Source organism: Chlamydotis macqueenii, chromosome 2 (assembly GCF_036417535.1).
Source record: "Chlamydotis macqueenii isolate bChlMac1 chromosome 2, bChlMac1.mat, whole genome shotgun sequence".
NCBI classification, from domain to species: domain Eukaryota; kingdom Metazoa; phylum Chordata; class Aves; order Otidiformes; family Otididae; genus Chlamydotis; species Chlamydotis macqueenii.
The window spans coordinates 84,630,362-84,656,393 of NC_141557.1; the positions used below are offsets into that span (position 1 = coordinate 84,630,362).

A 26,032-nucleotide genomic window follows, 5' to 3' on the forward strand; every position below is an offset into this window, starting at 1 on the left:
ATACACTGATGCGTATTTATCTATTAACTTCTCTAATAACTTGAAGCTCTAGAGGGCTGAAATACATGTCAAACATTTAAATGTGAAGTCGAATTATTTCAGAAGTAAAAATCTCAAGATTTCTTTCCTTCCTCCTCTCCAAAATCCCCCAGTTAGCAAATAAACAACAACAAAAGGAGAACACTAAACACTCCTACACTTTAAGGTGAAATGAAGACCAGAATAATTGAATTACTGACAATCGCTCTTAAGAAAGGCCACGTACACTCTTAACTAGATGTCTTGAAGTGATTTTTATGAAAGCACTTTTGTCAATCTGAAAGTGACATGTGATTACATCAGATGCAAAGAAGAGTGCCTACGAATTAACACATTACAGAAATATGTAAGATCTTGAACTCAGGGATGTTGTCCAAGGGATTTTTTTTTTTTTCCAATTATAATGACAAAGGCCTCTTGAGGTCACAGGCAAATATATTCAAATGCAGTCAGAGTTGCTCCAGCATGCGCTAAATGTTGCTACATTCTCAGATGGAAAGATAATTTTTCTCCCCAATTTAGTTACTACTAGGAAAAAAAGTCTTGTGTGAACAAAGGTTTTATATAAATATTTTTATATATACACAAACACACAAGGGGACCTGTATCTGGGACCTGTATAAGCAATGTTACAGATCTCTCTCTTGGTTATTCCTGTGCTGTATGATGACACTAATTTATCTAACACAAATAACAGTTAGGAGTGTTGTGCTGACCCTCAATCCACGCAAGGTACACTGTGAATGATAACCAGCATGTTTCTAATTATTGATGTACTGAAAGCCTTTGAGTTGTATTTGCAACCTTCAACACTGTGACAGCAATATGGCATGGTAGTGCCATTTCCAAGACACAAACACCTATCCAGCTAAAGCACACCAGCCATTCTGCCAACAGCTTGCTTTCTACAAAGCAGAGTAATTATTTAGGTCTTTTCCAAAAAAGCAGTCTGAAAACCATAACTGACAGAATGTGGAATGAATGTGCCCATTTTCTTAACCTGCTCAGTCTTCTAGCTTGCACGTGTACTGCAACATAATATATTTACTTTGGTTTATAGCTTCAGAGCTTATCAAATGACCATCACTTACCTAGGAATACATGCTAGGTACGAAATTAGTCTTCTAAGGTCTTCTTGCCGTATTCTATCATGATTACTACGAGCTGGAAATGTTAGAATGGGACCTCCACGCTTATCTCTGCCACCTGAAAAATTAAAATAAATAAAAAATAAAAAATATAAAAGTACTAAAAAAAACCCACAACATAACACTGCTCTGGTTTGCAAAACTAAGTCTTCAGAAAGCTTTTGGAAAACTTAAGTCTTACATTGTTGCATGATATCCACTTAAAAAAATTAAGTGATTTCAAGTTAAATGTCAACACTGTCATTCAGAGACCAGTTTAAAAATGAATTTTGGGAGTATCAGTAAGCATTTTGTCACAATTCCCACAACGGATCTGTCAAAAAAAATTAAAACAAAGAGTAACCATAGCATTACACTTACACATTACAGTCACATTCAGGTTTGACTGTCAGCGTGATGTCTCCACCATTGGTGCTTTGTTATGCGTTTAACTTTTTAATCAGCAATTGCACAGATTAAATGTAAATTCACAGTTATGCTACACTGTAGGTGAGGATACTCACCATTAACTTCATTATTAGTACAGAGTTTAGGTGTACAGTATTTCGCATCTAATGCACATCCAAGATGAGTGGGTGGATACTATTTAAGCATTTAGTTTATATTTTTACCCCATTCTGACGTGCAGATTCTGAATTGTCAGATTATAGTTTTTAATTTTGTTGGCAAGGCAAAACAAGAAAATTCTGAATCCACTCACTACATAGGCAAAAAAATCTGATTTTGAGTGGTTCCACTTAAATGTATACATCTTATTCGTTAAATACCACAGACTTACTAGAGTTGAACATTAAAATGTAATTTTATATCCAACCCCTTTCTAGTGACAACAAAATGTTTCTATTACTAAATGCTAAATTGAAGTCAGTACGCTGTCTTTATCAATACTTGTATAATAGCAGACATATTCCTATAAGCTATATTTCACATACATGTTCTCGACCACAGATGTGCGGATTGTTTTCTCCTGTCCCATGGAAACGGAGAAAAACAGTATCCTCCGTCCTGAATGATTTCTCATTGTAAATCTACGTAACTGAACAAAGTTTTTTAAAAAAATCCCTTAGAAAGGAAGGCCAAAAGCAAATGAAGAAAGCCAGTTACTCAAAAATCCATCACTATCCTCCCCAACACGGTCTGTGTGTGCCTGTGAGAGACACCAGGCTTAACTGCCGAGGTCTCCAGGGACTGCCTGCACTGGACACGTTCCCTGTGAGGCACCGAATGAAACTCAGAAAAGGCAAAAGCAGCTTTGAGCTTCTGTCAAGCTGCGATGTCAGAAACATAAACTTAAAAGGAAATTCACATTGTTACATTCCATGACTCTCTTAGGTGGGATATCAGAATAAAAAGAACTCAGTTCTCTCATTCAAATGGAGAGAGGCGGGTCTGGTCTTGACGATCCTGACCCACTTGCCAAGCAGAGAGCTTTGAGGTTCTTTACAAGGCAAGTAACAGGATAAAAAAAAAAAAAAAAAAAACAAGACAAAAGCCCCAAGAGAGGAAGGATAAATGACAAGACTGGGAGTCCAACAGCCCAGGCCTCTGCTCAGCTCCAGAGGGATCGCTGGACTCCAAAGCTACCAAACTTAGCTGCAAGTCTGTTGCAGCCCTTAAGGCTCTCCTCAGTCATCAGCTACAGATCTAAAAAAAAAAAAAAAAAAAATTAGGTTTCAACTAGCAAACACTACTAATTCCAGCTCCCCAGAAAAAGTGCTCAATTGCTCAGGGTGGAAATTCTTCCTTCAAAAGCAGCAGCAAGCAGAGAAGAGCATACACTGAATAGTGTTTAACACCCTCTAAGTGTTTTAAACAAATGCTTTGTCACACGCAGTCACCTCACATCAGTCCTCCAGGCCTCTCCCACACAGCAACTCCTGTATCGTGCAATTTTCCAGCATGGCAGAGGAAAGAAACCCATATCCTTTATGTCATTTTGACTGCCACTTCAGTTGGCTCCCAGCTCCACATACACCACAGAGAAAACCCATTTTTTAAGTATGGTGCTTACACTTCTGATAAAACATATAGCGAAATTTTTGCATGTTGGAGACAAAACCTGTCATGCAAATTTCAGATATAGATGAGTATTGAAGAAATTAACACGGCCTTGATTTCTGGTGAAAAGAATTTCACTGTCCAGTCATAAATCAAATACCAGAACTGTTAGTATTATGCAAAAAAAAAAGTCCCAAAGACTTATTTTTTTCATCAGCTATACTGAAAGCTTTTTTTGGACTTTTCCAGTAACTCACTCTCATTTCCTTTGTTCCCGATGCTCCTGTGTCATACACAAACAGGAATGTAAAAAGTAACGATGTATGAGGCACCAGGTGGGAATTTCCTGTCTCACAATAGTCTTCATTCAACTCAACCCCCTATTTGTCTTGCTGTAACAAAAGCATATTAAGCTACTACTATCATCAGTGAGACTTCCATTTTTACCCCCTTTCTTCTATATAAACCCTCCACAGTACTGAGATACTTTCTCTTTGTTTATGCCAAGACATGTCATACGAGTAGCTTATCAACTCACGTGAGTCACTCAACATGAATCACTTCTGTCTGGTGCACATCACTGACAGCAGTCTTGTCAATGGTCTCCAAATGGCACCAAAATCCAACAGGCTGAGTAGTGCAGTTTTGTTTTTTTTTTTCAGGAAATGCCTTTTTACCTAGTCTCAAAGTACTTAAGTGAAGCTGTACAGTGGGCTTTTATGGTATGTTTGAAAAGCAGGACAAGTTAACAAATGCTGCTCCTCACACAAACCAAGACAACTGCACCTTAGAAGAAAATGCTTCTCTTCATGTAAGTCAGTACAGTAAATTCTTCCTACAGACTGTAAGCAATTATTGTACTTAAAATATTAGGTACTTGATCAAAAGTTATACTTCTGAAGAAAAAAAAAAAAAAAAATACGTACATTGAAAGGCCCTCAGTCAGTGATCCAACAATCTTCCTCACCTTTGTACCCCTAGGTATAAATCTTGACAGTTCCAGTTCCACAACAGTTAAGCTCTAATGGTGGTGGCAGTTTTGTTGGTGGCAGGGTAGGTTGGTTGTTTTGTTGTGGGTTGTTATTGTTTGGCTGGGGTTTTTTTAAGTCACTTGCACTACTAACGTATCTCATTTAATTTGAGTCCCACTTGCAATGGCAATGTGAAACGACAGGTTTTGGTAGATCAGTTCCAGTCTTGCTGTCCACAGCTGTTTGCTCCATTCTTCTATCAGAAGTGGCTACCTTCACACAGGCTAGTTGGTAACCACTTCTTCCTGCCTGGACCTCATCTGCTCTGGTTCACAATACATCATCTTCCCTTAAATTTATTCTCAACTTTCATTTGGCCCACTTCACTTTAACTGAATCAATACCTTTTGAGAATGCCATATGCTCACAAGTTAACATCAGAGAACATTTATCATCTTTCAGACCCCTTATAAGGCGTTCAAACTAAGCTCTGGACAACCTGGAAATTCAGAGCCTTTGGAACGGAAACTATGTTTTCATTAAGTGCCATAAAGCAAGGTCCCATAAAGAGTAATGAGGGACTGAAATATTGTGCTTAACTCTCTTTTTTTCCTTTCCCACTGAAAATACAGTTTTAAGCAAGTCTTCACTACCACTACAATTCATAAGCAGAAGAACTGGGAGTTCCACACTACCAGGGAAACTGGCTCTGGGCAGTCTGTTGTATCATTCATTAGAGTTGCCAGGTTGCTTTACACCTCTAGGCAGCAGAGTGGGCAGAGATGAAGTACTGTGAACTACACACTATACTTGCAAGCATCAGCATCCATGCACAGAAAATCTCTAGAGTGCAACTTCAGGCATCATTTTGTATGTTTTCATATTTACATATAAAGAGCTTTATTTTTAGAGTTCTTGACAAATTACTTATCAAAAAAACAATCTCCTTTCAAATATGAGACTGTCCTCTAAATTTGACACTAAGATTATGGCAAGGAGAATGATTATTTTTAATCCAAACAGATTTAGAAATACTTACTTTAGAAAGTCACATCCAAAGTACAGTTCAGAAAAACATGCACCTCAGCCATTGTTCCATCAAGTCAAGTTACTTATCAAGTTATAGAATATGTTTTCATATTCATTCATTTAAACCTCACTATTAAATCCTCTGCTATTCCTCATTAAGTAACCAACCAACTTCAAGGTGTATGCTAGAGATAGCTAAAATAAGATGTTAAGTCATTTCATTATGAAGATACCAAGTGTGCTTCAAAGGACATGCTCTGCAATTTCACTTCTGCAACAGGTATTTCTCCATTGCTTCAAGTGGGCTAGTAACAAAGCCACCTCTGTAAAAATCTTGAGTAGAAAAACCCAAAAGACAAGAAGGAATTTGACTACGGCACAGCAGGTTGTTCCAAATACTGCTATTGAGGGAGGGGGGAGGGGGGAGACAGGACAACACACATGACGACAGGACATGACTGGGATAACAAAAAGTGGCATGTTCCATATTCAACGAAACACGCACCTTCTTTATTATTGATCTTTTTGACAACTGTCATCTTTTGTTTGGGATACACAACAGGAACAGGTGCTACCCTAGCTTTCCACAACTTTTGTAATGACATTTAAAGTATTTAAAACACAAGTTACATGTGAATAACACCACAGTTATTCATTCCGCAACAAGAAAATAACTGTACCTGAAAGGTATGCAACTTTTTCCTTTAAAATTGGCAATACTTCCATAGCCTTCATTTCATCATTTTTGCGAAACCCTGAAAAAAGGAAAAGATAAGGTAATTAGTCAGAAATCCAGATAAGCTCAGCTTCTACGTTTAATGAATACACTGTATAACATTTACCTTTGAAATAAAATCTGAATGTTATGATTACAAGAATTAAGATAACCTTACAGTAAAAGGTTGCAAAAAATAAATTAAATTTTTAAAATATATTAATGAACAAGCCATCGCTTTGACCAGCTTACCACAAGATAGCATGCTCTGTTAACAAACCCTGGCAGAAAACAGGATACTGGAATTAGCCTTTCTGATCAGTAAATAAGAACTATTGGTTGGATCCTGCTGCTTTCAGGAATTTCAAATCCCACTTTCACTTTTTGTTCCAGCAGAGATGAGTAGTATCAAGCTAATAAAAGCAGGCACCTTTAAAGCAATTACCAGTCAAAAAAACCAACCCAACCAAAAAAAAAAAAAAAAAAAAAAAACACCACCCCTCAAAATTCCCAAATCCAAAAAAAACACCACACAAAAAGACTCACCAAAAACCCCAACACTATTTACATGCAGTTTCCCTTATATCACTTCTGTAAGCAGAAGTGGGAGAGAAAGCTCTCAACTGTGTCTTTTCTGCTGCCTGACAGGAAAAACATCTTCTAGCAGGGAGCACATTTTGTCATCTTAGAATCATAGAATCATAGAATGGTTAGGGTTGGAAGGGACCTTCAAAGGTCATCTAGTCCAACCCCCCTGCAAGGAACAGGGACATCCCTGACTAGATCAGGTTGCTCAGAGCCTCATCCAGCCTGGCCTTGAACGTTTCCAGAGATGGGGCCTCCACCACCTCTCTGGGCAACCTGTTCCAATGTTCTATAACTCGCATCGTAAAAAATTTTTTCCTAATTTCTAATCTAAATCTACCCCCCTCTATTTTAAAACCATTACCTCTCATCCTATCGCAACAGGCCCTACTAAACAGCCTTTTCCCATCTTTCTTGTAGGCCCCCTTGAGGTACTGGAAGACCGCTATCAGGTCTCCCCGGAGCCTCCTCTTCTCCAGGCTGAACAGCCCAAACTCTCTCAGCCTGTCCTCATAGGAGAGGGGCTCCAGCCCTTTTATCATCTTCATGGCCCTCCTCTGGACCTTCTCCAACTGGTCCATGTCCTTCTTGTGTTGGGGGCTCCAGAACTGGACGCAGTACTCCAGGTGGGGTCTCACCAGGGCAGAGTAGAGGGGGAAAATCACCTCCCTCGACCTGCTGGCCATGCTCCTCTTGATGCAGCCCAGGATGCGGTTGGCCTTCTGGGCCACAAGGGCGCATTGCCGGCTCATGTTAAGCTTCTCATCCACCAGCACTCCCAAGTCCTCCTCAGGGCTGCTCTCAATCCATTCCCCGCCTAGCCTGTATTGGTGCCTGGGATTGCCGTGACCCAGGTGCAGGACCTTGCACTTGGCCTGGTTGAACTTCATGAGGTTGGCACGGGCCCACCTCTCCAGCCTGTCAAGGTCACTCTGGATGGCATCCCTCCCTTCCAGCGTTTCAAACGCACCACACAACTTGGTGGCATCAGTGAACTTGCTGAGGGTGCACTCTATCCCACTGTCCATGTCGCCGACAAAGATGTTGAACAGGGCCGGGCCCAACACGGACCCCTGAGGGACGCCACTCGTGACCGGTCTCCACATGGACATTGAGCCGTTGACCACCACTCTCTGAGTGCGGCCATCCAGCCAACTCCTTATCCACCGAGTGGTCCGTCCATCAAACCCATGTCTCTCTAGTTTAGAGCGAAGGATGTCATATGGGACAGTGTCAAAAGCTTTGCACAAGTCCAGGTAGATGATGTCAGTTGCTCGTCCCTTGTCCACCGATGCCGTCACCCCATCATAGAAGGCCACCAAATTGGTCAGGCACGATCTGCCCTTGGTGAAGCCATGTTGGCTGTCACCAACCACCTCCTTGCTCTCCATGTGCCTTAGCATGGTTTCCAGGAGAATCTGCTCCATGACCTTGCCAGGCACAGAGGTGAGGCTGACCGGCCTGTAGTTACCTAGGTCTTCCTTATTCCCCTTTTTAAAAATGGGGGTTATGTTCCCTCTCTTCCAGTCATCCGGGACCTCACCAGACCGCCACGACTTCTCAAATACGATAGCCAGTGGCTTGGCAACTTCATCCGCCAGTTCCCTGAGGACCCACGGATGGATCTCATCAGGACCCATGGACTTGTGCACCTTCAGGTTCCTTAGATGATCCCGAACCTGCTCTTCGAGTACAATGGGCAGTTAACTCCATACATCCATGGAGTCCGAAACGGTCCCCAAGGTGAGCGATTACAGTCAATGTTGCAAAGCAGCACATCACCAGCTTGTCCTGCCTCTCTACTTCCACAACACTTCTGTGGCCAGATTCTAAGCTTCTCCCTTCTTTAATAAGGGAGATTTAGGAAGCATTTTATTTATGACCTTATATTCCATATTGACCTGCACTATACAGAATTGGCCCCTTTTGGGCCAATCCTGTTCATCTTAAAAAAATTCAGTGGTTTTGTACCCACACTTCAACTAACTGTCTGTATGATCCTTCCCAGGCTCTTTGGATTCGTGTGCTTTTTACAAAAAATCAAATTCCTGAAGAAAGTACCTCTTCTGGGTTAAGTGGGAAGCATTTACTTCTCTGTTACTGTTGAAGCCCAGAAGTGCTGTTAAGTAAGATAGCCTCAAAAGCCTGCTACAACACAGTAGTTATATTCTTCAAAAGCAACACTTTGAGCTATTTAGAAGGTAAAATAAACTTCCTAATTATTTACAGTTTCAGGAAAATCTTACAAGAGCAAGCTCTGGTGTACATGTGGCAGTCTTTTCTAAAATATATTGTTTTCCTCTGTGCAAAAGGGCCACAATCCCCCTAGAGACGGCAGGAGAAGCTATCATTGACGCCCAGCAGAGAGGCCATCATTTCTCTTCCTCCTCAAAAATATCCAAACATTCCATATCCTCTGGTTTCATATCTTCTTCACATCTTCTAAGCATTAACAAAAGAGCTGTGTACTTCAGAGCTAAAATCTGAAGGTATGATACTGGTGTTGTCAAATAACCTTAAGATTTGTAAATAAGGGCATCATATATGTAAATTACATCACAGGTTTTCCATTCCAGTCAGCAATACTGAGACTTCTGTGCCACTACAGTATCTCGTTACGGGCACTACCCTTCAAAACAGACCCAGGACACAGCAAACAGAACACCCAAGGGACAAAGACAGCCAGGCGTTTACACATCATGAGCTATGAAGGACTAAACCAAATGACACTGTTTAGTCTGAAGAACTGAGGGAAGCCGTGGCAGCAGTCCTCAAAACACAAATCTAGTGGTGCCTAGAATTAGAGTGAGGGGTTCACTTTAGATGGTAGGAGGTCTTGTACAGGAAAAATCCATGAACCAGCACACGGGATTGCACGTGGAAGACTATCCATCACTGGAGATTTTTTTAAAATGCATTTGGACAAACATCTGTCAGCAATGGGTTCCTCTAGTTCATTATAACTGGAGCGTTCAACCAGGACATTGTCTTGGCACCCACAGAAAAAAAAAACCTAAACAAATCCTCTTCCACCTATTGGCTAGTTCCCTATTTTTCCATGAACACCATAAACCACAAACAAATAAAAAAAAAAAATCAATACACATTCTCAGAAAGGGTAGACAAGGAAAACTGGTTCCTCAGGTAACCACACTGTATGGAGGTTTTCGACAATACTTTGCAACTACACAGCAACTCCAGACCAACAAAGCAGTGGACAGACACAGTTATTTCTTTCATCCTTGCGCGGAGACTCTCAGGGCTCTAAGTCAGCTCCAAAGGAACCTCTTTGCATTCGTCCTTCCCCCAGAGTACCGGCTATGGGCTATCAGCTTTTTACTGAAACTGCCTACAGTTTTCTTTCTACTAAGTTTTCATTTAGTAGGGGCTAAGGCTTTAAACAAAAGTTTAAGAAAACTTTGGGCTTAAATGACAGATATAAAGAGACAGCAAATACCTTTTTCCACCTCAAATATCTGGGCTTCAGTTGACTGTTAAGGCTTACAGGCACAGTTCCAGAGTTAATTTTTTTTTTTTTTTAACGTGCTTTGAGCTACCCACCACAAATTTAATGCCAATTTAGCACGCTCAGCTTTCCTATCAACCACAGTGATTCCTTTTCTTTACAGTAAATTTAGAGGTAGAAAACACTTTCTCCTCACCTAAAAAGCATGCAGAAACTAGTGCTGTACCTTGCCGGCTAAGCTCAGCTCCAAATTACCCAAGACGCTGATGATACCGCAACTCGTTTGCTCAGACTCCTACAACCCTTAAACTACTCCACCTCAGACGACGCGCAGCAGCCGCGCGTTTTGCTTCGCCTGCGGCACGTAAGAAGCGAGGAGCGCCTCGCTAACGTTCCTACGACTGCAAAGGGGCTGCTCAAGGTAAACATCCCAGCAAACACGTTAGCGCTCGGCTCGCGCGCTGCATCTGCGCATCCCTAGGGCTCGCTGCCTGGGATTATCGTATTCCCGCTGCTGCCAGCGGCCTGGTTTTATGCCAGTTCTGCTGCGTTACAGCTCAACTGTAACTGCTGCGGGGATTCACCGCTGACGAAAGAATGCTGGGGAGCAGAGAGGGCGAATACGGCAAGAATGTATCACGTTTTTATTTCCAACAGAGCGATAATAAAGCAAAAAAAAAAAAAAAGCAATGTACACAGGTCTTAAGGGCTGGTGGTGGATGTGTGCCCGCCTCCCCTTTTTTAAAGCCTCTACACCACAAAACGCTTCGGATTATGAGGATTTGTTTAAAAAAAAAAAAGAAAAGAAAAGAAAAGAAAAAAGAAATAAAGAAAATTAAAAGGCATTCACGGCACCCAAACGAAACGCCCTACATATCCGCACCGACCCCTCCCTCCCCGGCCCAGCGCCCCCGCGCCAGCCGGCGGCGTCACGTGTTCCCGGCGGTGACGTCACCCCGGCCCGCAGCGCCCGCCACCGCCCCGTGGCCCCCCCGCGAACAGCGGGCCCGGGAGCGGCCCCAGCCCGCGCGGCCCGCAAACCGGCCTTCGTTCCCGCGCCCGCGCCGCGCTTCCCTGCCGACACCCTGCGCGACATCGCTGCGCTCGTCCTGTGACTACTCAGTTAACCCAAGCCGGCATTTTTATTTCAGAAAGTGTGGGGTTTTTCATCCTAATACACCCTACGCCAGTGTCCTTTAAAGGTAATTGCAAACCCACCCCTGCTATTGTCAATAACTGACAGGAATACTCATGGTACAGCTTCACATTTTAAGAGGCAGAGTGTGCCCCCCCCTCGTCTCGTACATCATACAGTCGCTGTTCCCTAACTACCAGCCAAGAGGGAAGAACCTCAAATTATGCTAATTAATATTCAACTGTAGTAAATTAAGTAACACACAACTATGCAGCCCATTTCAATTTAAGAGATCCTCCCCGCCCCCCAGTGAAGCTTTCAAAACTGCACAATCCCCTGAGCTACAGCAATACAGCCCTCTAACAAATCAGGCCGGTATCACAGAGCAGCTACTGAAGCACTGTGTCACACAACTAAATATCTTTAAAACACGTAAACATGAAAGAAGCAAAAGAAAGTTGGGAAGAGCTATGGACGTTGTCTACCTGGATTTCTGTAAGGCCTTTGACACGGTCCCCCACAACATCAGTCTCTCTACATCGAAGAGATGTGGATTTGATGGGTGGACTATTCAGTGGATGAGGAATTGGTTGGGTGGTCGCATACAGAGGGTAGCGGTCAATGTCCAGATGGAGATCGGTGACAAGTGGTGTCCCTCAAAGGTCCACATTGGGACCAGTACCATCTAATATCTTCATCAATGACATAGTGGGATTGAGAGCACCCGCAGCAAGTCTGTAGACAACACCAAGCTGAGTGGTGCGGTCAACACACAAGGGACAGGATGCCATCCAGAGGAACCTGGACAAGCTCGAGAAGTGGGCTTGTGCAAACCTCATGAGGTTCAATAAGACTAAGTGCAAGATCCTGCACCCGGTCGGGGACAACCCCCAGTATCAACACAGGCTGGGGGATGAAGGGATTGAGAGCAGCCCTGCTGAGAAAGACCTGGGGGTACCAGTGAATGAAAAGCTCAACATGAACCAGCAACTTCTTCCAGTACCTCAAGGGGGCCTACAAGAAAGATGGGGAGGGGCTGTTCAGTAGGGCCTGTTGCGATAGGATGAGGGGTAATGGTTTTAAAATAGAGGGCGGCAGATTTAGATTGGAAATTAGGAAAAAAATTTTTACAATGTGAGTTATAGAACACTGGAACAGGTTGCCCAGAAAGGTGGTGGAAGACCTATCCCTGGAAACGTTCAAGGCCAGGGTGGATGAGGCTCTGGGCAACCTGATCAAGTTGGGGATGTCCCTGGTTCTTGCAGGGGGGGGTTGGAGTAGATGACCTTTGAAGGTCCCTTCCAACCCTAACCATTCTGTGATTCTATGATTCTGTGAATATGTGCTTACAACTCAGAAAGCCAACCACATCCTGGGCTGCATCAAAAGGAGCATGGCCAGCAGGTCGAGGGAGGTGATTCTGCCCCTCTACTCTGCTCTGGTGAGACCCCACCTGGAGTATTGCGTCCAGTTCTGGAGCCCCCAACATAAGAAGGACATGGACCAGTTGGAGCAAGCCCAGAGGAGGGCCATGAAGATGATCAGAGGGCTGAAGCACTTCCCCTATGAGGACAGGGTGAAAGAGCTGGGGCTGTTCAGCCTGGAGAAGAGGAGGCTCCGGGGAGACCTTATAGTAGCCTTCCATAGAATCATAGAATCATAGAATCACATGGTTGGATGGGACCTATAAGATCATCTAGTCCAACCGTCTTCCCACTACCATTGCTGCCACAGCTACTAAACCATATCCTGTAGCTTCTCATCAAGCCGCCTCTTGAACACTGCCAGGGACGGAGACTCCACCACCTCCCTGGGCAGGCCGTTCCAGTGCCTTACCACTCTTTGAGAGAAAAAGTTTTTCCTCAAGTCCAATCTAAACCTCCTCTGGTACAACTTGTGGCCATTTCCTCGGGTCCTGCTTGTTGCCTGGAAGAAGAGGCCAAACCCCTGTTCATCACAACCTGCCTTCAGGAAGCTATAGAGTGCAATGAGGTCTCCCCTGAGCCTCCTCTTCTCCAGACTAAACAATCCCAACTCTCTCAGCCGCTCCTCATAAGACTTGTGCTTCAGACCCCTCACCAGCTTTGTTGCCCTTCTCTGGACACGTTCCAGGGCTTCAATGTCTTTCTTGTAGTGAGGGGCCCAAAACTGAACACAATACTCAAGGTGCGGCCTCACCAGTGCCGAATACAGGGAGATGATTACCTCCCTGCTCCTGCTGGCCACACTATTTCTAATGCAGGCCAGGATGCCGTTGGCCCTCTTGGCCACCTGGGCACACTGTCGGCTCATGTTCAGCTGAGCATCAACCAACACCCCCAGGTCCCTTTCCTCTTCACAGTCCTCCAGCCACTCAGCTCCAAGCCTATAGCGCTGCATGGGGTTATTGTGGCCAAAGTGCAGGACCCGACACTTGGCCTTGTTGAACCTCATGCCATTCAGCTCAGCCCAGTGATCCAGCCTATCCAGATCCCTCTGAAGGGCCTCCCTACCCTCAGGCAGATCAACACCGCCACCCAACTTGGTGTCATCTGCAAACTTACTGAGGGTACACTCAATCCCCTCGTCTAGGTCATCAGTAAAGATATTGAACAAGATGGGCCCAAGTACCGACCCCTGGGGGACACCACTTGTAACAGGCTGCCAGCTGGACTTGACTCCATTAACCACCACCCGCTGGGCACGGCCCCCTAGCCAATTCTTTATCCAAAGAAGGGTATACCTACCCAGTCCACAGGCAGCCAGTTTCCCTAGGAGAATACTGTGAGAGACCGTGTCAAAGGCCTTGCTGAAGTCCAGGTAGACCACATCAACAGCCTTTCCTTCATCCACCAGTCTGGTCACCCAGTCGTAAAAGGAAATGAGGTTGGTCAAGCACGACCTGCCTTTCGTGAACCCGTGCTGGCTGGGCCTGATCCCCTGGATGCCACTCATATGCCGAGTGATCTCACCCAAGATGATTTGCTCCATAACTTTCCCAGGTACTGAGGTCAGGCTGACAGGCCTGTAGTTCCCCGGATCCTCCTTACGGCCCTTCTTGTAGATGGGAGTCCCATCGGCAAGCCTCCAGTCCTCCGGGACCTCCCCAGATAACCAGGACCGCTGGTAGATGGCCGAGAGTGGCTCGGCAATCACCCCCGCCAACTCCCTTAGCACCCTAGGATGGAGCCCGTCCGGTCCCATGGACTTGTGGCAGTCCAGATGGAGAAGGAGCTCTCTAACTGTCTCCACCTGTACCACAGGGGGTGTACTCGGCCTGGCATCCCAGACTTCCAGATTAGGGCATAAAGTGCCCTGAGGATAACTGATCTGCCTATTAAAGGCAGAAGTAAAGAAGGCGTTGAGGACCTCAGCCTTCTCCTTATCCTCAGTGATCACATTCCCCGCTGCATCAAGTAAAGGGTGTAAATGCTCCTTATTTCTTCTCTTACCACTGATATATTTGTAAAAGGATTTCTTGTTCTCTTTTACTGCAGGTACTTCCAGTACCTCAGGGGGGCCTATAGGAAAGATGGGGAGAAACTTTTCAGCAGGACCTGTTGCAACAGGACAAGGGGTAATGGTTTTAAAATAAAGGGAGTTAGATTCAGACTCAGTACAAGGAAGAAATTTTTAACGACGAGAATAGTGAAGCACTGGAACAGGTTGCCCGGAGAGGTGGTGAATGCCCCATCCCTGGGAACATTCAAGGCCAGGTTGGACAGGGCTCTGAGCAACCTCATCAAGTTGGAGATGTCCCTGTTCCTCGCAGGGGAATTGGATTAGATGACCTTTAAACATTCCTCCCAACCCTAACTGTTCATTGATTCTATGAAAGACACCTATACTTTCTATACAGATGTGTACACTGGAAAATTAAGAAGTCTCTCCCACAAACACACCACTTCCCCTTTGTCTCCACAACTTCAGAGCCAGAAGACACCATCAACCAGCCAAATTTAACAAACCAAGCTGTCTGTACTAATCCTTTTTCTCATGCTACATGAAGCCAAGACATTTTCCTGCAATGTTTTAATTTATCTGAGCTGAAAGACCCATGAAAAGACAGCATTCCTGGCTCAAGGTATGACACCCCCCCCCACCCCAGGAGGTTTCTGAGAACCCTCTACCCAAATGGCCAGGACAGCTCCCTCTCACTTGGGCTGCAAGCAATCTGAAGTCTCATGGCAAAGACCTGGTCGCAGAGCCACACATCCACCTGCCCAGGAGAGTAACCCTGCATAAAGGGGTTTTGCCTGGAAATCTCATCGTTCCTGTAACTCTGCTGCTCCCCTGGGTACCCAACCTGCTGAAACTTCAACACAGGCACTGAAATACAGTGAGCAAGTCACCTTTAGAGCAGTAACAGAAACGGGGTACCCTGTGTGGTAGTTCGCACATCCAAGACAAATGCTGTACCAGTCTAAGGCTGAGGCATCCTTCAGACACAGGAAGCCAGGTAACCCTTGTTAATCATCTTGCACTGCAATGATCAGTAGCTAGCCAGGCACACAATTAAAGGGAGCAGACAAAATTGCCTTAAGCACATCTTTTAAGCTAACAATTTGATTACAAATCCCAGAGATGCTTCCCCAAAGGTACATTGCTGCCCCAGGAACATAGAAGTCTTTGTTACTTTGAACGTATCTTCAGTGATGTGTGTTATTCAGTTATGGCAATAAATATAAATTATAGAAACAGAAATTAAGACAGCAAAAAGACTCAGAAATTGAGGCTAAGAGAAGCATCTTTTTGATAAGAGGCTGATGAAGCACTCATCCGTTGTTGTCACACACAACTGACTTGAAACTTTCCTGAAACATGGCTTGAAAAAAAAACACACAAAAAAAGGAACCCTCTCATCCTGACAACTTAACACCTGAGAAGGCAACTGCTTCTCACTTTGCAACAAAAAAACCAAGATCTTTTTACAGGTGCAAACAAAAAACCCAGATTCAACCCAGAATACATTGATGCTTTACACTCTCTTCAGACTTCAGAAGAGTGACTCAGTGCGTCATGTCATTGACGGTACGCAAGGGCCTTATCTGCCCGGCTGCTCCCTCCTGCATCAGCCTTCTAATCCCCATCTCCTCTTTGACAGAAATCCCATCCCAAACCAAAGAAATCTCTTTCAGTGAATTATTTTCCAACAGAGTACTCTCTTCATTTCAAAAGACCTGCTCTGATAGGCCTCTGGCTCAAAAATCCATGTGCTACGCTAAGTTCTACAGGAAGGAAAAACCCCACATAGAAACTGGGGTGGTGGGCATTCAGAACTGCTACACTAATGCTGCAGTTCAGGTAATCAGGGAGTTAAGTAATAATCACATTGATTTAGATTTGTTAGCAAAGAAATAGTTGGAAGAAGATGAGAGATAAAATAGCTTCTATGGGTGGGGAAGAGTCTGTTTCCTAGCCAAGCAGCAACTTCCTGCCTCTAGGAAGCAGAAATAACTGCAAACCATTCTACACAAATCCTTGCATCTACTGGTCCCTTCATGTTGATTAAGTTTTGTCTTGGAACAGAAAAGCTAAAAAACTATAGCCAGTCAACATGTAAGTAAAAAGAATCCAAGACGTTGCTGTCTTTAGGATTTCCTCTAACTCACAGCATGAACGGTACCAACTACACAGCTCTGAAATCTGAGCTATTTCTCCCTTCCATTGGAACACCATCCTAGCTACATTTCTAGACAAAATGCCTTCTAGTTAATTAAGTAAAAAGGCAAAAAAAAAAAAAAAAGAAAACAAAAGAAGGAATGAAGAAGCTCAAATGTAATAAAGTTAGTGCATTATTGTCAGGTTTCATTATTTGGCCTTTTTCCTCCCTCATATCACAAGATGATGACATTGATTTTAAATCCTGGAAATTTATAGATTTATTCAAATTTGCTTATCAGTTAACAACTGTATATGATAAACCACAGCTGCAAGTTAATTTATACACTACCTCCCATGTTCTTCAAGTGTCTTGAAAGACAAAGAGGGCACAAAACAGGTTCCTATTCTCCCATTTTGCCACGGAAAGGTTTTTAAAATAGGATAATGGACAAATTTCTAAAGATGGTATTCCATGAAAAATAATTTTAAACAAGACATGAGGAGATTCACAAACAGCCACTGTGAAGCCCTTTACATCCTTACGCTGAAGTTACTACCTAGAAATCGGTACAGATTAAGTCAGTAGCACCATTTGATTCTTCCCTTCAATCAGATTTGGAAAAAAATTATTGCTGTACTCCACAAGTTTTTGGGTTTACAAATGAAATCAGACTACCGACGTAAAGGTGAGAAAGAAAACTGAACTTCCATAAAGCAGAAAATGGCAAGAACAAACCAGCCCTAACTGAGAATACAACCCAAAGGGCTGGCAAAGGGAAGCAAAAGGTAACTAAAGTTAGTGCATATATGGGATTACTGATAGTTTTTCTTTATTTTAACTCAAGTATTTTAAGTGCCAATTTCCATTTTATGGTAGGCTTAACTATAAATTCATACTTTTGTACGCAAGTAAACGATTCTTAAGAAAGAGCACTCAGCTGTCAATTCACCAACTGCACTGTTATCACTTCCCATTATAGACATTGCCTATATTCATCGCTGCTCAGCAATCTCACACCATCTTTCAAATTGCAACAAAGCAAGAGAATTCAGAGATACTTCAGCAAAGACTGCAAATTTTTCCTCTTTTCTGAAGCTTCGTGAGCTTGCAGATGACCAGTTTCAAAAGGCGTAATGGCAGTTCATCTCAGGAACACTAAGCATGCCTGTCATGACATCTTTAGGACTACACATCTGTTTAGCAGAAAATGAGGAACTATCAGCAGGTTTTTTAAAATGACATACAGATCACTGGGCAACATTAGTAACCTTGGCATCCATCATTTTTTCATTCTCTTTCTCTCAGTCGAGATTCTAAAGCCTCCAGGTGACTTCAGCAAGGACACAACTTAGAGGCACATAACCAAAGGGGCAGGATTTCAGTGTTGTTCCAGCAGCTGTAGTCACTAGCTTAAGCAAAGTATTTGTTGTAGCTAACAGCTATTCATTTAACATTAAGAACCCAGTCCTGAACACAAAGCATTTCCAGGAGCATGACACAAGTACGCTTTTGACTCCCTTCAGCTCTGATCAGGCTCAAGATCCACTCATCAGGAAACATTACACCTTAAACTCTCACTTTAATCACAACAGCTCACAGAAATGTCCCTCCTCTTCCTGTTTTGTTTTGCAACCTATGCAACTCTTCATGCCTGGTGCAGGGAATTGCACCATGTCAGTAGGGAGCTGGTACGCAGTGCTACCGCATGGCAACCGGGACCTCACATAAGTGGACAACTTAGAAATTGCCTCAAAGTAAGAAAATTAGATTCATTAGAAGGTTACTAGATTTTTAAGCCACTTTCAGGTTTTGTCTTTTTTGCTAAGCGTAAGGGGTTCTCTCTCACCATTTTTAACAGCTCTGTGGCTTCTCCCAACAGCAGGACGCACCTCTCCTGAACGTAAATTATGGCAGGAGCACAATGTCATACAGAGGGATGTGGGACAAGAAAAGGTACCAGTGTAGTTGACAGCAAATACTCAGTCAAGATCAAACTCACTGACTGAGTGATCATCCTTTTCTTGGAAGCTTACATACTCTATTCCTCAGTTAAGAGCGAGCAGTTACCAGAAGACTAGCTACCTCAGGTGTGTACTGCAAAACTTGTTGAAGAGCTGCCTTAAGAATGTAAGTTGAAGAAAACTCCAAATCCTAAATTACTCAATTAAAAATGCAATTTCCTTTTAATTGGGAACCTTAGAGTTATCAGTATTTTGTAGTGAGGTTCTTTCCAACCTGAATTACCTTTTGATCCTATGAAATGTGTGAGCCAGAAGTACAAAGGTCTTTTTTTTTTTTTCAACTGAAACTTAAAAATAAGATGATCAAAATCTGACCAGTTTCCCCCCTTTGAAGTGAGGGGGACTGTGTTCTTGAATTTTCTGTGCATTCGGGGTGTTCAATCTGTTCCTGCTCCCCTACTGACGTTGTTGGGAGTTCATTTGTTTTGGTGGGAACTGCTCATCCATCTCTAAGCACTGCAATACTCCCATTCACTGCCTTGCTGAGGTGGCAAACCTTTTCGTAGTGGTGTTCAAATACAGCAGCAGCACGCTGCTCTCACTGCAGTCAGATACTTTCCCTCTTAACTGTTGCTACAGACACTCATGGCTTAAGGGGTCTACACTGTCAGAGCTATGAGGAGGGTACCCAGTCTCCCATAAAAGACTGGTTTAACATGCAGTTGTTTTAACAACAAGGTCTGTAAGCAAATGTACTTATTTTTCTGTTCAAAACACAGATCAAGTGAAAGGCAGTAGCTTCTAAATTCTGTGCAGCAACAGCTGGAACGTAGCATTTCAGATCATGTCCTTTGGCTCTTGTTCCAAACCACCATCTGGAGAAATCTCTTTCCACACTGAAGCTGATGAAGACTACAGCAAGGGCAGTAAAAATAAGCAAGCTAAAATAGACTGAAAATTGTCCTGCATTGTTTTATCCTGAGCAACAATAGGAAGAACTACTTCCATCAGCCCTGAAATCAATCAGAAAATATCAAAAAAACCAGACTGTATAGTCTTCAAAAGAAATGTCTTTTTATAGCATGGAGTACTGCTTCTGGTCTTCCTGTCATTCACAGACTCCAGGACTAGGCATTTTCTGGTTCTTGGTTTTTTTTCTTTTTTTTCCCATCCTTTTTTTTTCTAATATGCAAACATTTTCACAACACTTTCATGACCTTATGGAGATTCCCATGCAAAAAATTAGAATAGGTTATGTTCATATTTGGAGACATTAGTGCTCAAATAACCATTTTTTGTTGAATATTTCTTCCCTCCCCGCCCTTCCTTTTTTTTTTTTTGCATGACGTTTTATATTCCATCTGTGGCAAATCCAGCAGTTTGCAACAAGATGCATGTCAAATAACTTGATTTGTGCACAGTGCTCATTCCTTCAAATTCCTGTTTTATGAGTTTGCAGCTGTAAGGAGCTCAAGCTCTCAGAAGGCTGAGACACAGGAAATGTAGGATGAATCTGAGCTTCTCTGCTACATTGCAGCACACATACAAAAGACCAACGTGAGGAGAAAGGGGGAAACACTTCTTTTCTTTACGCTGCATCATAAAAGAGTCAAGTTCATACTGATTCAAACTGAGGAAAAAAAAAATCATCTGCAGCTTGTTTTATAGAGCCCCCAGCTTCAGATGTGTGACTGTTAGAAGCATTTAGAGGGGGGCAAATAAAGTTTTACATCAGAGCTTCTCCTCGTTCTCTGTTTTTTCCTTTTTATTGAGCCAATTTTATTTAAAACACTGATTAACATATGCTACTGGTTAGAATGAACCGATTCTTTAAAAATAAATAAATAAATAAATAGTGATCAGGAGTCCGCAGGGGAATTAAAGCTTGGGTATTTCACTTTTAATATGCGAGCGGTTGCTAACAGCAACCTGTCTCCCTCCCTGCCTTTACAAGGGAGGGCAAGATTAGCATGAAATGCCAAAAGAGATGTCCAATACCCACCCAATACCATCTCATTTGCTTTAGGATTACATTAGAAATTATGGCTCGTATTACTCTGAGCAGGTGCATACGTATTCTTAATGCACATGCCGTATTAATTAAAATACAGGTTTGAGACAATAGAAGGCAAAGCAAGCGAACAAGCAATGGCTCTGCTGAGACAAAAACGAGCCACGCACGGGCTTGGCGGTAGGGAAGCGGTGCAGCACCGCTCCATCTGCATGCAAGCCGATGACAGCATGGCTCCCCCATGACCGCCGCACTCGCAGCGGCACACATTACATCATCAGCTTTGTGCAGGGCTGAGCCATCGCTCAGCGCGCTGCCGCACGCTGCATCCCCAGCTCCATCCCCCAAACCCTTACCGAGACAGAAACATGGGCGATCTGAAGTCACGCAAACCTTCCTCTCCCAACCCTGCCAAAAATCCTCCTCATCTGATCCCTCTGGCAAATTTCATTAGAAAGAAACAAAAGACCCTTACCATGTTTTGCTTTGCAAAAGGATTTCGACTCTGAGAATCAACAGAAAGGATTTGGCAGATTGTCATGACTAAGAAAAGGAGGTTTCATTCTTCATTTATCAAATTAGTTGTAGCAGATTATTTCCTTCAGACAACAAAGGCAAGCAGCCTGAATCTCATTAAGAGCTACATTTAACACAGCTACTGAAGTACACAAATTTAACCTAAATCAAGGCTGGGTGCTCTCCACAAACACCACATACTCAGCTCCTTCTACGTTACTGTAACGAGAACAAGATTAACATCTTGCCTTCACTTTCATCCATTTCTGTAAATGGACAGACACTGCTATAAATGCAGCGTGTGCACTTTCGCAACTCTGGTCAGAAGCTCAGCACTCAAAACCAGGGAAAAATTTCTCATCACCTATCATCAAGTCATGAGTAAATTAGCTTCGAACTCAGCTTTACTATGGGTATGTAGCATATGCAGTACCGAGACAGACAAGACAAACCAAGCAGCTCCTAGTGCTATTTAGGACAGAAGCCTGTAGACGCAATGTTGCAAAGGCATTCAGATATCCAATTTTTTGTTTCTATAGCAGTCAGACTCACATACATATTGAAACAATTGCTGTCTATTAAAATAGCAACAAATTTATTTGGGAACAACAGTTACTTGAAAGTAGGGCCACTGCATTATACTCCCAAGTGTGCTAATCAAGTTCTCCTTCAATTTTGTAAAAAATCACATATGAAACCTTGCTCATTTTACAGACCAAACTAGACAAAAGCTATTTGAACCTGCCTGCAACTTACCACATCCTACTGCTTGCCAGCACAACAAATCCCGTATAACAAGTACTTATTAGTTCCCACTATTTCATGCTCAGTTTTAGCAGCAAATCTACGGACCTCAGTATGGCTGCAGTGATTCAAATAAGAAAGTGCAGACTGTTACTTTTCTGTTAGCACAGGCAGTAAGTCTCCAGCCATCAGCTTTATTCTTCAGCCTTCTAGAGCATGGACAATACAAAGATGTTAAATGCCCAAACTATCCAGTCATCCACCTCTGTAACGCTACCTGCAAAATACCACCACTAGCAAATGTTTTCCATGTTATTTCATTTCAATAGAGGGCATTCATCACATAGGCATGTTATAGCACCTCTGAGCCATGCCTTTAAAGCACATGCTCAGACTCACCAAGCATTATGTAGTATGGTATAGATACCATGTGATACCATCTGCAAATTACGATCATGACAATGATTCAAGCACTGTAAGTTATAACATTTTAATTATGTTCACAAAACTGGCCTAATTTAAGCTCATTTAAAATGAGTTGGTCTTCTACAACACTGACTCACTATACACAAAATTTGAAACGCGTATGATTACCTGGAGAAGCTCTTTGAGACAACAATGGGAGCTAACATTTTAATTGCATTAAAAAGCAGCAATGTACTTTGGCATGTATGTAAATGCATTACTTCAGAAGTCTACAATGTATTTTAAAAGCATTGTGTAAGATTTAACCATGTCTCTGCCTTTATGTTTTCAGTTCTGGACATGATTAAAAACACTCAAGTTGTCTCTGAAGATTTTAAACTCTAAAACCCCATTAGCAGTCCATAAGTGTACTTCTAAATAACCTAGCAAGCCTAGTTACAAATATTAAGTTCTGTAGAGTAGAACAGTAACAAATGTGAAATTAATTTCTCTTTAGCTGTTTTCACCTAACTTTATTATTTCCCCCTCCCCTTACACCATCTCATGTGGTTAAAACACAAGTTTATCACAGTAGTACAGCATAGCAACAGTTGACACTATTGAGCTTGGCAAATATTTTTATTTTTACACATTATTAAATGAGAAGCACTCTCTACCGCAGTGCTTTTGGTATAGAGTCACTTTTGTTGTAGACAAGTCATCTGGCAGCATTCTTATTTGCTTTTGAGCTCCAATACCCTGGCATCCCATTCAAATTGCCAAACTCTCATACCTACTATTATTTAAAAAACAAACAAAAAAACCCTCTGATAAATTAAGTTATGTCAGAAGTTTACTGAGTCTTTTTAGCCTGGCAGCTATTGAAAGCTTGAACATGAAGCAGTATCACATCCTTTTCCAGCACAATTCATTTGGGCATTTGAAAGACAGACAACGGGTATATTCTCAACTCAGCACAGGGGAAAGAGTGTTGAATCCAGCACTGTGTTACTGAACGTCCAGCTAGAAGACTGCAAGACCTGGACTGCAACTTTTTTGTACAAGACTTCCCCAAACATTTCAATAGCTGATACATCACAACAGCCTTCCTTCATGCCTCCCTGTCTAAGCACAAACGTATACAACCAGCATCCCCTTGTACATTTGATACACAAGAACATTCTTAGTAAGTCCTTGAGGCACAGGGTTTTCCCGTTATACTTTATCCCCGCCACCACTGCATCAACCTACCTTGCTTGTACTAATGATGGGTCAGTTCACTGGCAGTATACTTGAACTACAAGAGTAATGAAAGTACAAGGAGCATTTTACTCACTATCCATTTACTCCTCACATGTATCATGAGGACTAGTTCTCTTCAGAAGTTACTTATCAGAACTTGAAGTACATGTACATTAGCTTAAGATGTCTGGAGACCCTTTCTTCCAGCAGATGCTTTCTGGTCTTTTGAGAATCGGAAGCAAGACTTAGACCATTACCATATACAACTCAATTGTATACAAATTTATCCCTGTTAGCTCAGATCATTTCCAATGCCAACTTAGTTCTGAATTCAGTAACTGAGCACCAAACACAAACCCCATGGCTTGTAACTCTTCAAAGAAGGAGTTGCAAGCAAGCTAGCAGGATATATTTCTGCTATAGTGTTCTGTCAGAACACTAGTACTGTTCATAGCAACAAAATTGCCCTGATTTCAAAGCAGACTAAAAATTGTACTACTGTCTCAACATCTGAGGAAAACAAATGTGAAATACTTGATACTCACAAAACGTAAAATTTTGAACTAAAAGGACTTATTCTGTCACTTATGCTTGAAATAACGATATGCATGATGATACCAAGGATCCAAATTACAGCACCGTTATACAGCATCTCTACTTGCCGCCTTGATAGCTTTGTTATTATGCATTTGTTTTATAAAGAAAGTTAATTTAAGAATCAAAATCAACAGAGCTAAAGTTTATTTGGATGTATGAGAAAATACCTTGAATGACTCCAAAATGCTTCTCAGACTGGGTCAGTATCAGAAGCTTAAATTGCCTACCAAAGCAGCCCGTCGCTGGCAGATGCGAGATAATCCCAACCTTACACAAGGCCTCCTTTTGACCTCTCTTGGTAATTGTTTGCCATTAAAAATCACTTTTCAAGTGACTATTCTTATATCCAGATTTTTTGAACTGTCATTCTTCAAGCTCTTGGCTCGATGACCTTCTATGGCTATAAGCTCCCTGACCTTATCAGATTTTTTTTTTTTCGATCCTTCCAATTTAGAGCATACTATATTCCACATTAAGATACTGATATTCTCACAAAGACTTCCAATTAAATATGACAGTCAAGTTTACTGTGATTTCCTTTTTTTTTTTTTTGTTGAACTAAGGTTTAAAATAGCTGATGATTCTGAGGAATAGCCCTTTACTTCCACTGAATATTTGCTTTGCAATATCGAAAAAACTTAGTCACTCTTAGACGACAATTATAGCAAGAAAAAATTGTTACAGAGCCTCTAGATAGGAAGTAAAACTTTGCAGTCTGCTTCCATTTTACCAGCTCTGCCTGGTGTTGTTACTTGTTCGTCTATCAGCACCCACCAACTGATTACAACTGAATTAAAGGCTTAATTATACCAGGCATTGTAATGCCTTCTATCAAACATATTAATACGATATGATACAGTTAGGATAGTCAGGAAGTAACTAGTGGCAGCTGGTGGACTAATGGTAAAGATCTAGAGGAAAGTTACTTGTAGTTACCTATAGTTTTCCAAAAAGGAGATACTCCACTAGTAAGCATTAAGCCTTAATCAAAGTGCTAAGAAGTCCACTAAGATATTTTAATTTTCTGGTACAGATACCTGTGCAAACAGTTACAGATAGCTCATGAAATGACTGCAGGGAGTATACATGTGTCCACACATGCACTGGCACACAGCAAAAGCCAATGAACGGGTTCTGTCAAGTTCCACGCAACCACACTATCAAGGACATAGTTCAGTGAATATTCCCTTTCGGTGGCACTGCCAGCTTAATCCAGAGTTTTATGATAATTACCAAAAGCAGGCTGAGGATTCTCAGTTTGATTAACCACCACCATGTCAGTAGTCTGAACAGAGACTACCATGCATCAAACTGTCTACTGGCAAACTGGTTAGAACTAAACAAGTTAAACAAATAGACATCTCCCCACTGAAATCAACATGTCATCTGGGAGAAAAACATTTTAGGGAAGTTTCACTTGTAGGGACGAGAGAGAATATTATACAGGAAAATTTCAATATAAATAGAATTTTTCACAACCTCAAAAAAGACAGATATTAAAACTACCATGCTGTATCATGAAAAGACAAACACAACCCAACACATGAGGCAGGCAAACTTCCAAATACAAACAAAAACAACCCTTTGTTCAGCCCAAGTGCACACAGACTTACACATGGAAGTCAAATATCTGTAATGGATCTTGCACATCTTGGCTATTCTTAAAATGTAAGTTGAAATACTCATCTTTACCTTCCTTAAGAGAAGGTTGACTGACACTTACTGGTCAACATCAAGGCACTGCATTCACATAGGTATGTGCATCTCCAACACGAAGACACTCGCGCGTCGACCAGCATCCTTCTTACTAACACAGTGCTCCATCAAGAGCAGAAGGATATAAACTTTAAAACACTGAATAAGCTGGTTGGAGAGCTATTTTGCAA

At 42.3% G+C, this 26,032-nt stretch overlaps 1 protein-coding gene across 2 annotated transcripts in view; it reads right to left on the bottom strand.

Annotated features, from left to right (window-relative positions):
- TRIO (trio Rho guanine nucleotide exchange factor) overlaps positions 1 to 26,032 on the bottom strand; it is a 254,473-nt gene that overhangs the window by 171,124 nt on the left and 57,317 nt on the right. For both annotated transcript variants that reach the window (XM_086740366.1, XM_086740365.1), the window contains exons 2-3: positions 5,866 to 5,940; positions 1,131 to 1,245 (exon numbers count right to left, since the gene is read on the bottom strand). In XM_086740366.1, the coding sequence (XP_086596492.1) occupies positions 1,131 to 1,245; positions 5,866 to 5,940 (190 nt within the window). The remainder of the gene's footprint in view (positions 1 to 1,130; positions 1,246 to 5,865; positions 5,941 to 26,032) is intronic.